The sequence below is a fragment of the Enhydra lutris genome, unplaced genomic scaffold, assembly GCF_002288905.1.
Source record: "Enhydra lutris kenyoni isolate GAN:26980312 unplaced genomic scaffold, ASM228890v2 scaffoldscaffold8, whole genome shotgun sequence".
NCBI lineage: Eukaryota > Metazoa > Chordata > Mammalia > Carnivora > Mustelidae > Enhydra > Enhydra lutris.
This window is the reverse complement of record NW_019154092.1, coordinates 41942157-41956578: the sequence shown is the minus strand read 5'-3', so window position 1 is coordinate 41956578 and position 14422 is coordinate 41942157. Positions and strand designations below refer to the sequence as shown.

General features: G+C 39.8%; 1 protein-coding gene across 1 annotated transcript in view; it reads left to right on the top strand.

The window, feature by feature from the left end:
* LOC111142404 (dymeclin) overlaps positions 1-14422 on the top strand; it is a 336078-nt gene that overhangs the window by 47173 nt on the left and 274483 nt on the right. The window contains exon 3 of the mRNA XM_022495468.1: positions 9360-9412. Coding sequence (XP_022351176.1) covers positions 9360-9412 — 53 coding nt within the window. The remainder of the gene's footprint in view (positions 1-9359; positions 9413-14422) is intronic.

The window sequence follows — 14422 nt, the reverse complement described above, 5'->3', positions numbered from 1 at the left end:
TGGAATTTCAGCAGTTAGTTATACATGCATACATTTGTTGTGTGTTTACATAGCTCTGTACAATTTTATCACATGTATAGACTTGTATAACCACTACCGCAATCAAGATGCTTACCTCTTTCATCCCAACAAGGCTCCCTTGTGCTTTCCCTTTATAGCTGCACGAACCCCACCCCCTCATCTCTAATTCTTGGCAGCCACTGATCAGTTTTCAATCTCTGTCATTTTGTTATTTCAAGAAAGTTATGTAGATTTTGAGATTTTGAGATTGGCTCTTTTCACTCAGCATAATGCCCTTGAGATCCATTCAAGTTGTTGTGTTATCAGTAGTTCATTCCTTTTTATTGCTGAGTAGTAGTCTGTGTTGTGTATGTATCATAGTTGTTTTTTTTTTTTTTAAGATTTTATTTATTCATTTGACAGACAGAGATCACAAGTAGGCAGAGAGGCAGGCAGAGAGAGAGAGGAGGAAGCAGGCTCCCCGCTGAGCAGAGAGCCCGATGTGGGGCTCAATCCCAGGACCCTGTGATCATGACCTGAGCTGAAGGCAGAGGCTTTAACCCACTGAGCCACCCAGGTGCCCCTCATAGTTTGTTTAAACGATGACCCACTGAAGGACGTTTGCATTGTTTCTAGTTTGGGTCTGTTATGAGTAAACCTGCCGTGAACAGTTGTGTACAGGTTTTCAGGTGAATATAAATTTTTATTTCTTTGAGATAAATGGTCAACAGTGCAGTCACTGGGTTGTATGGTTAAGTGCAGGTTGAAGTTTCTTTTTTTTTTTTTAATTATTTTTTAAAATTTATTTTTAACTGACATATAGTTGGCATATTATGTTAGTTCCAGCTGTACAGCCTAGTGAGATGATAATTGTATACATAACAAAATTCTCACTATGATAAGTGTAGTTACCAAGTGCATGTTTGATGTTACACAAACTATCAAACTGTTTCCTGGTGGCTATATCATTTTATATTCCCACCAGTAATGTATGTGAGATCCAATTTCTGTGTCCTTGCCAGTATTTGCTGTTGTCACTCCTTTTTTTTTCTTTGTTTAGCAGTTCTGATAGCTGTATAGTGTTACCTCTGTCTTTATTTAGTATGGCTCATTTTTACAAAAATAAAATCTTTTTTTAAAAACGATTTTTTTAATTTGAGAGAGTGCACAAACAGGGAGAGGAACAGAGGAAGAGGGAGAAGCAGATTCCCTGCTGATCAGGGAGCCTGATGTGGGGCTCGATCCCAGGACCCTAAGATCGTGACCTGAGCCAAAGGCAGACACTTAACTGACTGAGCCACTGAGGTGCCCCCCAAAACATTTTCTTTTAAAAAAGAAAAATTAGGGGCACCTGGGTGGCTCAGTGGGTTAAGCATCTGCTTTCAGCTCAGGGCATGATCTCAGGGTCCTGGAATCAAACCCCGCATCCGGCTCCCTGCTCAGCAGGGGGCCTGCTCTCCCCCCCCCCCCCCCCCCCCCCCGGCCACCGCCTGCCTCTAATCTCTCTCTTTGTGTCTAATAAATAAACATAGTCTTAAAAAAATTACCTAGATATAAGCCTCCGTTCTGCCATTTATTAAAAGTTACATAAAATTGAGAAGTTTTTTTAGGTGACAAAGGACTTTTGATTTCCTTGGTAATCCACTAGGGTTGTTCATCTGTAGTAAAACATGAATGTAAGTAAGATCAAAGCAGATCACCTACAGTTGTTTGACACAAAAAGTATAAAGCTGCTTAAAGAGTTACTGAATTTTGTTTTATTCTTCCTTCTGTGTCATGGGGGAAAGACAGGGGAAGATCGACAAATTACTCATCAGGTGTATTTAAGAATAAATCTATGCAAGTTTGATAGTTTACTACATACGGTTTCGTTTTATTTTTGCGTGGTGGGTTAGGAACTCACATTCATTGAGCCGTGTGCTGCATGCTCTATACCCTGCCGTATACTCCTTACATCCTGTGAGTTGGTGGTATCCTTAGCTCCATTTCGCAGATGAGAAACTGAGTCTCTCAAATGAAGTAACTTGGCTAGGTTATACCAATGATAATTATCATTATCATTAATCATTAACATGGTCGGAAAGTCATTTGCTAGTGTGCAGAAGTGATGGGAACCGTTGAGAGGCTATATGCTTGGTCAGGTACTGGAAGTGACTGGCACGTGAATGTAGGGGGTGCAGAGACATTCTCTAGCCTTCCTGTTGGTATTCCTGCCCAGTATTCCAATTTGGTACATAATTTTAGTGGAATTCAACTAGATTTTTTAAACAGTAAACATTTAAACTTGACTGTGTTCTGCCTTAGTAACAGTTAAGATAGTAGTTTATCTAAGTTTGCAGGCCCAACACTTGGCCGTAGTCTTAATCTAGCATTGTAAGTACATGTTCAGGCTTTCTTTATCATATGCGTCCCCGGGAGCATTAGTTTGAGTCATTTTTGTTGTTCTAAAAGTCTCGAGATGGTTGGAATCAGGGTCAGACATTTAACTGTTGTGTACCTGGGGCACCTTGCTGCTGCTCTAAGAGTCGTGTTTTGTGTGTTTCTGATTCTGTGCTCCATGGCTTCCCCCTTAACGCAGGGTGAAATCCAAACTCAGTGTGACATTGAGGTTCTCCATTCTTCGGCTGTATTTTATCCTACCACTGTTCTCTGCTTACACTTCCTGGTTATTTAAGTTGGTTTTGCTGTATGTTAGCACGTTCAACTGAGGGGGCATCGTTATTTGAGACATAACTCAGAAATCACTGAGCTGTATTATTGGTATTCCCTGGGGAATTTTGTCTTGGAAGCTGAGGTCGAGGTTGGTTCTCCTAGGGAGATTATCTTCAGGAAATCACAGGAACAGAAACGGCAGTGGTAACGTTTAAGAACTTGGCTGTAGTTGTGAAAATTTTAATAACCACTTCATTGCTGAATTACCTTTAGGGAAGTTCAGTGAAGGTTCTTAGTACTAGAAAAATCCCTAGACCAGTTTCACAGTTTCTTGAGATACGTGCTTGTGATTCTGGGGAACATCTCTCCAGTCCCATGGGTATTACTGTTATCCCAGCGTCAGCAGCAAAACTGACACTCCTGTGAGACTCCCTTTGTTTGTGCTGCTGTGGAAGAGTGGCCAAACCCTGGGTGGGAGGAGCCTACTACGTTATCACAGAGAAGGATTGCTTCAGACTGAGCTGCACCTGATAATCTTCAGTATGGTGGTTTTATCTAGAGTTTAGTTCCTGTACAAAAGTTTGATTACCAGATGACTAGTTTTGGGCGCCTGGCTGGCTCAGTTGTTAAGCGTCTGCCTTCAGCTCAGGTCATGGTCCCAAGGGTCCTGGGATTGAGCCCCGCATCGGGCTCCCTGCTCAGCGGGAAGCCTGCTTCTCCCTCTCCCACTCCTCCTGCTTGTGTTCCCTCTCTCACTGTCTATCAAATAAATAATCTTTTAAAAAAAAAGAGAGAGATGACCAGTTTTATCGTTTCTCGGCCTTTTGGTTAAGATGAAGCGAAGAGATAACTAGTTTTGAGTATTTATTTTCCCTAATATCCCATTATCGACGTTTAAACAATTGACCTTGAGTTGTAGTGTTTTGTGTACAATGAGTTTGGAGTTCCCTGTGTGGTACTCATTTATTAAATCTGTATTGGTATAAATATTTGCTGCCCTTTTGCCCCCTTTTTGCATTCTCCCAGTGCCCCAAATCTGCCTTCAGAAACAACATTCGGTTTCTAATTGTAATTGTCTTGGAAACATTGGCTGATTTTGCGGCACCATTTTACTTTTATTTACTGCAAATGATGATTTGTTAGTCGCCTGCTGCCAGAGCATCTGAGCTCATTTGTTTAACTAAAACAGCCCTGCACGTAGATGCCTAAATGCGCAGCAACAGTTACCAACCACCCCGGTTGCTTACCACCTCATTTTAGCTCTAAATCAAGCACATGAAAACGAAGATTATTCCTAAAATGTTCCAAGAAGTTTCAAAAATTGGAGGATAGAGGGATGAGAGGAAGGGGAATTCTATTATAACGATCAGCATGTTGCTTTTGGCCGGGGCGGTGTGCCTGGCTGATTGCCTTTGTAGAAGTAAGTGATGCTTCAGGGTGCGGGACCTATGCTCCTCCTGCTACAAACACGGCTCTGTGAACCTGTGATTTACTGGGTCATGACCAAGTGTTATTCTTCTGGGAGGCATGGGTGATTGAGACATTTTCCCTGGCCTCCTTCGCTTACAGTTTGGGCACTGGAGATGCTTCTGACCCAAAGTGGTGATTGTTGAGGGGGCGGCAGTGGTGCTCCTTGAGCTCACAGCCCTGTGGAGGGGACCCAGGCCTGCCGGGTCTGATTGCACGGCCTGATTGCACGCCACCCACAGGTGCTGGCTGGCTTTACCGCAAGAGGGAGCTTTCCACGAGAGGGGGGCTGATTCCCCACCTTTCCCCTCTTTTCATCCTTGAGTGACCAAGAAATCAGACTGCTTCAGAAAGAAATATTATTTCATACTTGGAATTAAATAGATGTATTTTTAAAATATTTTAATAAAAATTTAAGCTCTGGGGCAGACCTTGCCTCGAGGGTTGGAGAGTGTGAAGTGCTTCTGGAAGACTAGGGGGAAATAATTAGTTTTGTCTTCGAACAAAGTGTCTGACGATGGCATTCCCTTGGTCAGGACATTTTTATTATGTGCCTGCTTTGTACCAGGTTGGGAATGCCGGGATGAATGAGGACCCCACAGTCTTGGAGCAGAGGGAGACACAGACAAGAAGTTGGGCAAAGTTGCTACTAAGTACTTAGTTTTATAATTGGGTGCTTTTGGGGCAGAGACCAGAGACCTGTTCTTATGTGATCAAAGAAGATTTTCTGGAGGAAGTGATGTCCAAGCCAGCCTTACTAATAGATGTTGGAATTAATAATTTTTTCAGGCTAGTATTGTATGAAAAATAAATCAGAACCCTGTTTTGGGACCATTCAGTGCCTTTCTGTTGATAACAAGTTGAGAAACTGAATTCCAGACTTCATCTGTTTAGGGTACTTTTCTAGTATTCTGGTTTTCCATTCTCCAATGTAGATTAGCCTCTGCTTTCCAGAATGTGCACGGCTGTGTGATGGCCGTGCTTTTTGCATGCGTTGTTACTCATGTCTAAAAAACCCTCCCCTTTTCCCTCCCCTTTGTCTGCCAGACGGACTTCTTTTGCAGTTACTTCCTCGGGAATGTCTTCCTTGACTGCTCCTGGGGTAGGTTGGAGGCACCTCCTATGAGTTCAAGGGCTGGCCTTGATCTTGGAGTTTCCCTTCCACCAAATAATCTGTCTGCTTCTTTATTTCTAAATGTAACTTGAAGGCAGAGGCAGCATCTTTCAGAGAACCCGGGATGTCCCAACTGTCCAGGCAGTGTTTGCTGAATGAATAGGCATAGAAGCTTTTGAAGATTGTAGCCTCATGTATATAATTGAAGCTCTTGGTTCCAGCCAGTTTTAAGAGAGTGTTATTGACTGAAGAAGATAGAAGCACCACTGAGACAGATTTTATGCATGTGGTTGAGTTATTAACCTCATAAAGCTATTTACAGTCTTTTGCATTTATACCTCTTTTATTTTTTGCCCGAGTAACCAATAGAGTAACTCATAGTTTCTACTTCCTGCCAACTGCTAATGTATATTATTAAATCTGACCACAGTGATTTATTAATTAGAAGTCTTTTGGTTATTAACAAAAATCAATTGATTTTAGCATATGCCAGAATGAGGGGCATATGTGATGAAGAGACAGGGATGTCTCATTGAATCTAAGATCGAGAACATAGCTGGGCTCTAGGAGGAACCGATCCCAAGAATCAGAAGGCCAGCAGGATTTCCAAGAGTCCTTTCTGTTGGCCTCTGCTTTCTCCTCAAAGTTCCTTCATTTGTTTTTCTTACTAACTGGCTTTCTCTGCTTCTCAGTGGATAGAGGATGGTTTCCCCTAACCCTCAGCTTTGCAGCCAAATTCCAGGTGTATGGAAAATCCGTCTTTCCATCTCAGATCCAAATTCCCCAAGACTGGAGTGGCCTACAGTAGATTTCTATCCCTGATTTGAGTCAGCAGTGACCAGGGAGTGGGGTTATGCTAAACAACCCCGTTAGGTGGGAAGATAAGAGAAAAGGATGGGGAGATCAGCAGACTGACACGGTGAGGCAGGCAGACACTAAAAATATTTTTGTAAATAAAAATACGGTGACAAAGACTAGAGACCCATACACGCTTTGTTGTAGGATCATTTTGGGGTTATTTTGCCTAAAAAATTTTTTTTCAACCTTGGGAGAAACTTGCAGATTTAACTTTGAAAAGATACTTACCTTTTTTTTTTTTTTTTTTTTAAGGATTTTATTTATTTATTTGACAGAGATCACAAGTAGGCAGAGAGGGATGCAGAAAGAGAGAGAAGCAGGCTCCCCACTGAGCAGAGGTCCTGATGCGGGGCTTGGTCCCAGGACCCTGAGATCATAACCTGAGGCAAAGGCAGAGGCTTTAACCCACTGAGCCACCCAGGCACCCCAGATATTTACCTTTTTGAGTGTGAATATAATTTGAGATTCCTAAGGTAATGGCATGTTCAATGAAGTAATGAGTAGGTTTTAGCTTTATGTATGTGTATAATACTTAAACATGATACTGTCTTCACTTGTTGGGAGACAGGTTCTAGAGTGGCTCTCATGCAAATACAAAGGGAGACCCACGTAATTTAAAGTTTTTCAACAACCACATTAGAAAAGTGAAGCAGGTGAAATCAATTTTAATAATACATCCATATGTATTTATGTATACATAAAAAGAGGGTTTGTAACTCTTCTGCTTATTAGAAGAGGTCATCATGGGATTTAAATATGCTAATAAATTTGAGAGTGCTGGGAGAAACATTTAAAGGGTTATATAAGCATAAAGCATTATTTTAATTAACTGAGGGAAAACCCACTACATTTTGGAATCAATAGCTATCATTTCCTGAGGTTTTACTCTGTGCTGGACACTGTTCTAAGCACTTCATATGTGTTAGGTGATTTAATGATGACGATGCTTGTGGAACAGGCGTGCTCATTATCATCTCTGTTGTGTAAATGAGGAAATGAAGACATAAAGAGTTAAGAAACTAGCCCAAGTCACGTAGGTTGTAACTAGTTGAGCTGGAATTGGAAGTGGAATGTGCTTTTTTTTTTTTTTTATTGTGGCAAAATAAACACAACATAAAATTGATCATTTTAACGATTTTTAAAAAGAAAGATTTATTTATTTATTTTAGAGAGTCTGGGGTTGGGGGGAGAGAATGCGGGGTGGGGAGGGGCAGAGGGAGAAGGAGAGAGAGTCTCAAGCAGACTCCACACTGAGCGCAGAGCCCAACATCCATCTCAATCTGACGACCCTGAGATCATGACCTGAGCCAAAACCAAGAGTTGGACACTTAGTGGACTGAGCCACTCAGGTGCCCCTCATTTTAACCATTTTTAAGTGGACACTTCTGTGGCATTAAATATGTTCACTTTGTTGTTTAACCCACCATCCGTCTCCAGAACTTTTTCATCTTCCCAAACTGAAACTCTACCCATTAAACACTGATTTCCCATCTCCTCTGCCTCCAGCTTCACCATTGGGAACCACCATTCTACTTTCCTCCCTATGAATTTGACTGCTCTAGGAGCCTTATATAAGTGGAATCATACAGTATTTGTCTTTTTGTGGCTGGTTTGTTTAACTTAGCGTAATGTCTTCAAGGTTCATCTATGTTGTAACGTGTCAGAATTTCTTTCCTTTTTAAGGCTGAATAATATTTCAATGTATGGATGTACCATATTTTGTATCATGATTCATCCATTGATGGACACTTTGGTTGCTTCTGCTTTTGCCTTTTGTGAATGATGGTGAACATGGTGTACATATATCAGTACGAATCCCTGCTTTCAGTCCTTTTTGGGTGTATGTATATCCAGAAATGGAATTGCTTGGTCACATAGTAATTATATATTTAATTTTTTGAGAAATTGCCATACTCTTTTTCATAGCCCCTGCACCATTTTACATACTCACCAGCTATGCATGAGGGTCCCCATTTCTCTACATCCCCTCCAATATTTACTTTTTTCTTTCCTTTTTTTTTAAATAGCCATTTTAATAGGTCTGAAAGCGGCATCTCATTGTGGTTTTGATTTACATTTCCTTATGACTAGTGTTGTTGTACATCCTTTCATATATACCTGTTAGCCTTTTGTATGTCTTCTTTGGAGAAATATCTGTTTAAATCCTTTGTCTCTTTTTAAATTGGATTGTTTTTGTGGGATTTTTGTTGCTGTTTTTGAGTCAGAGATTTTTGTTTGTTTGTTTGTATATTGCAGATATCAGTCTTAATAGATACATTATTTGCAAATATTTTCTCCCATTTTGTTGGGTTGACTTTTCATTCTGTGATAGTATCCTTTGATGTGCAAAAGCTCTTAATTTTGGTAAAGCCCAACTTATGTATTTTTTCTTTCAATGTCTTTGTTTTTGGTGTCATATCCAAGAACTCCTTGCCGAATCCAATGTCATAAAGCTTTCCCCTGTGTTTTTTATTTCTGAGTTTTATGTCTTGTCTGTGTCTGTACCTCTTGTCTCTGTCTCTATTTTTCTGTGTTGTTTTTTTCTGTATGTTTATAAATTATTGAAGCTTATGTATATGTTCTCTCTCTTTTCTTCCCTTGTTCCTTTCTTTGTTGTTGATCTGTTTGAAGGTATTGCAGATATCATGAGATTCCATGTATCTCCTAAAAATAATGGCATTTTCCCCAAATAACTAAAACACCATGATTGGTACTGCTCTTGGAACTGGGCAGCTGGGGCTGCTGCTCTATGCTTGGTACTTTGGAGTGACTTTCTTGCATTTTTTCTAAGTCTCTCCATTCCTCCCTTTCCCCTGCTCCAGTGCCTGAAAGGTGGGGCTCCTCGAGTGCTTCTCTTTTAGGAATCTCATTGAGGGGTGCCTGGAGGGCTCAGTCGTTAAGCGTCTGCCTTTGGCTCAGGTCTTGATCCTGGGGTCCTGGGATTGAGCCCTGCATTGGCCTTCCCGCTGAAAGGGAAGTCTGCTTCTCCCTCTCCTTCTCCCCTGGTTTGTGTTCCCTCTCTCTGTCAAATAAATAAATAAAATCTTTTTAAAAAAATGGAATCTTTTATTGGGAATTATAGTACATTTTCTAATTATGTTGAAAACAGAAGCTTAACTTTATTTTGTTGATTTTATTGTTTACCGCTATATATACCATATTTTCCTCCTAAATTGTTTTTCTCTTTATTTTTGTATATTCCTTTAACTGGTTAGCATGTACATATTTAGTGTTGTAATTATTAATTACCTTTTTTCTCTCTCTCCAGCAATGAGCTGAAGCTTTTGGAGGAAGCAACCATTTCAGTCTGCAGGTCTTTAGGTAAGGGGCAAATGAGCCTGGGTATATATGTATGTGTGTGGCATTTGTTTCAAAATTTCTGTTACAGGTTTTGGTAGTGTAAGATGAATTGAATTAATGAAGTGACATATTCTTGATGATAATATTTAATAATAATTACTTCTTCAATTTATGGTGCTCAATGATGCCACTAGAATGGAACATTTAGTCAATAGGAAAAGAGACACGTGTTTAGCTTACTTGCAGGAGTGGTAATGGACTCTGCTAAGCCATGCTCTTTCAGCTTGTTCTATTCTTTTTTTAATTGAAGAATAGTTGACATACAATGTTACCTTAGCTTCAGGTGTGCAACATATAGTGATTGATTTTGAATTGACATTTATATACGTTAGGAAATGCTCATCATGATAGGTCTTGTTATCATTTGTCCGCATACACTACAATATTATTGACTCTATTTCCTTTGCTTTACTTTATGGTCCCTGTGACTTACTTATTTTATAACTGGAAGTTTGTACCTCTTAATCCCCTTTACCCATTTCACCCATTCCTCCCTCTCCCCCCCAATTGCCCCCAGCAACTACCACTTTGTTCTCTATATTTATAATTCTGTTTTGTTTGATTTTTTTTTTGTTTGATTCCCCATATAAGTGAAATAAGTATTGATCTCTCTCAGACTTCTTTCACTTAGTGCAGCACCCTCCCTGTCCCTCCATGTTATTACACATGGCAAGACTTCATTCTTGTTTATGGCAGAGTAATATTCTGTTGTATGTATATACCACATTGCCTTTATCCATCCGTCTATCATTGGACACTGTTGGCTGTTGGAGATGCCGCAATGAACCTGGGAGTGCAGGTAGATATAGAAGTTAGTGATTTTGTCTTCAGATAAATACCTTGAAGTGGAATTGCTGGGTCATTTGGTAGTTCTATTTTTAATTTTTCTGAGGAACCTTCATACCGTTTTCCACAACAGCTGCCCCAGTTTACATTTCCTACCAGTGGGGCACGAGGGTTCTCTTTTCTCCACATCCTGGCCAACACTTCCCAGTTCTAGTCTTTTTTATTTTAGCCATGCTGACAGATGTGAGGCGAAATCTCATTGTGCCTTTGACTTACATTTCCCTGATGACTAATGATGTTGAGCATCTTTTCTTATGTTTGTTGGCCATGTGTATGTCTTCTTTGGAAAAATGTTTGGGTCTTCAGCTTCGTTTTTAATCATGTGGGGGTTTTTTGGTGTTGACTTGTATGAATTCTTTACACATTTTGAATATTAACTTTTTTTTTAATGACTTTATTTTTAAGTAATCTCTGTACCCCGCGTGGGGCTTGAGCTTGTAAGGGTGAGAACACGAGTTGCATGTTCCACTGACGGAGCCAGCGAGGCACCCCTTGAATAGTAACTTCTTATTGGATATATGATTTGCAAATATCTTCTGCCATTCACTAGGTTGCCTTTTCATTTTGTTCACGGTCTCCTTTGCTGTGCAGAAGCTTTTTAGTTTTATTTGGTCCCACTTGTTTATTTTTTGCATTGTTGCCCTTGCCTAAGGAGACAGATCCAAAAAAATATTGCCACGACTGAACTCCAAATTTACTGCCTGTGTGTTCTTCTAGGAGTTTTCTGGTTTCACGTCACACTTGTAGGTCATTAATCCATTTCAAATTTATTTTTGTATATGATGTAAGAAGGTGGTTACCTGAGAGGACCCTTATTTTTTTCTTCTTCTTTGTTCATTAGACTTTTTCTTTTAACTGTTACAATTAAGTGTTCCTCATTATACTTTTTTCTTTATGATTTTGCTTGTAATTTGATGAAGTTTTTTTTAATTGGTTTATTAAGATCTTTTTTAGTTCTGAAGTTTTCTATAGTTATGGCTTTGATTTTACTTGTGTTTGAGTTTCTTCTCCTCCAACGTAGGATCACCTGTTAACATTCAGGTTCGATGTCCGTTCTTTGCTTTCCATATCTTCTTTTTTCTTTGTCATCTTTCGCTTCTTGAATTTACTCTTTTATGTCTTTGAGTCAATCAGTGCTTTATACATAACAGTTCTGTCAAGATTCTAGTACATCTTTTAGTTACTTCATTTTTTGGTTTTTAATCATTCTTTGTTTTAATCATTCTTTGTTTTTCCTGGACTTTAGACTGCTCTCTTTTCATTATACTCATTTTTCCCAGTGGCTTTCTGTTTTTGTTGTTGTTGTTGTTGTTTTAAATAGATGACTTTCTCATCTTCCACTGATGATGCTTGTTACTAAATTCATTTGACAGTTAAAAAAATATTGTTATTTATGTATTTATCTACCTATTTATCTGTCTGTCTATTTGAGAGAGTGAGAAAGAGCAAGAAAGAGCATGCACAGGGTGTGGGGCAGAGGGAAAATTAGGCTCTCCGCTGAGCAGGGAGCCCAGTGCTGGTCTGGATCCCAGGACTCCGGGATCATGACTTGAGTCGAAGGCAGACACTTAACGAACTGAGCCACCCAGGTGCCCCAGTCCTTTATTTTTTTAAAGTAGCTCCATTCCAATGTGGGGCTTGAATTCAGGACCCCAGGGGTCATATGCTCTACTGACTGAGCCAGCCAGGAGCCACACTGTTTGATAGTTTTGATTCAGCTCTTTGGATGAAATTCTAGTATAACTTATTCCTTACCTGAGTGTTACTGTTACTATTTTTTCTTATTCCTTAAACCAGCAAATATTTATTGAGTTCCTGCTATATTTTAGGCTCTTTCCTATACCCTGTGCTTTGTATTCCATAATGTAGTCTATATTCTGGCAAAGAAGACCGACTTGGATTCCTAACCTCATGGGTCTGTCTGAGTAGGGGAGTCAGATCATAAATAAATACACCTACTCTCATGTAATACGTCTCCTCAGAAAAATAAAGCAGGGTGAAGGCCAGGGAGCACCCATGTCGGCACGTTGTTTGCTGTCGGAGAGAGTGTGCTCCTAACCTTGTCCCTCATGTGTATCCTGTAGGCGCCTGTTGAATCTGCTGTTAATTTTAGCCTGAAGGTGGGCTGATTCTGTTTTCTAACCTAATTTCTAGAAGCCAAGAAGGTTTTATTTTGTGTAGATTTTGCTTGCTTTAAACGGGACTGTCCTGTACCCTTACTCCTTGGCTTTGGAGTGTGAGGGAATTACAAAATTCCTGGATTGAACATCCGGATCAACAGGCTTTCTCCCTGTGCCTTCCAGCATATGTTGTTCTGTGTCCGGGGTGTTTATTTCTTCTCAGTTGTTTTCTGGGGGTTGTAGCCTCAGAGCTGGTATAGAAAGTGACTTGGTGGGAGTTTTCTGGTTGGAGAAGACAGTGGGGGGAGATTTTGTCTTCGGAGGTACTTTGAAGCTGTTAGCCTTGCGAACCGTCCATTGATTACCAAGTAAATACTTAGATCATTTCTATAAACTCTGTCATTAGTGAAAGTATTCTCTGTTTTGGTGGGGAGAAGGACTATTTGGATTTAGCATTTCTGTGAATTTGTATCTGTTTGTATGTTTTCATGGGTGTTTGATTTTTTAAAAGTTTCACACTTCTAGAAATGAGGGCCAAATAACCCACTAAACGGCCATAAAGCTCATCTTTCAGTTTCACTCATTTTGACCTCATGGGCAGGCCTCATCTGTATCTCTCACCGTTACATTCTACCCATACTTGAAAGTATGAAATATGTACAGAAAAGCTGACAACTGAAAAGGATATACAAAACAAACAACAAAAAGTGGTGTGTTCTCACATATTAGATAGAAACCTCAGGAGTCATATCATTTCATTTGTAAATATCTCGTAAGAATTTTTTTTAAAGGAGACCAATGCCATTATCTTACTAGGAAACCATTTTTAGCATTGTCAAATAGCCACTGAGTGTTCAAATTTCTAATTGTCTTAGTTTTTGTGAATCAGAAACCATATAGAATCTGTATGTTATTATTGGTGTATCTTTACAGTTCTTTCCATAACTAGTTTCCTCTGGCAATTGTCTTTGTCTTCTTTTTCTCCTATTTATGGAAGAAAGTAGGTAGTAGAGTTTCTTCAGTGTAAATTTTGTTGATTGCATCCCCATGGATTGTTAACTTTTCTCTGTTCTCTCTATTTTCTGTATCTTTGGTATTGGATTTGGGGACACAGGGGTATTATAGAGAAAAATTGGGAAAGGTTCTTTCAGGGGCTGGGAGCAAGTCCAATCTCTCACCCAAATGGAAATTCTCTTTATAATACCCTTATCTTAGTGTTATTCAGACTTTGCTTGAATTCCTATAGAGATAGGGAAGTCCCTTCTTTACACAAAAGCTGCTTAAGTTAACAGATTGCTACAACTTCTAGTGTCAAATGAGTTAGTTTTTTTTTTTTTTTTTTTTAATTAAAAAAATCTTTGGGGCACCTGGGTGGCTCAGTGGGTTAAAGCCTCTGCCTTCGGCTCAGGTCATGATCCCAGGGTCCTGGGATCGAGCCCCACATCGGGCTCTCTGCTCAGCAGGGAGCCTGCTTCCTCCTCTCTCTGACTGCCTCTCTGCCTACTTGCGCTGTCTGTCAAATAAATAAATAAAATCTTTAAAAAAAATCTTTTACTGAAGTGAAACTCAACATAAAATTAACCATTTTATTTATTTATTACTAACATATAATGTATTATTTGCTTCAGTGGTACAAGTCTGTGAATCATCAGTCTTACACAATTCACAGCACTCACTATAGCACATAACCTCCCCAATGTCCATAACCCAATCACCCTCTCCCTATCCCCCCACCCATCCCCAGCCACTCTCAGTTTGTTTCCTGAGATTAAGATTCTCTTAGGTTTGTCTCCCTCCCTGGTCTCATCTTGTTTCATTTTTTCCCTCCTTGCCCCCCACAACCACCTGCCCTACCTCTCAAATTCCTCATATCCAAGAGATCATATGATAAATGTCTTAGAGAAAGACCAATTTCACGTAGCATAATACCCTCTAGTCCCATCCACATCATTGCGAATGGCAAGATTTCAGGGTTTTTTTTTTTGATGGCTGCATAGTATTCCTT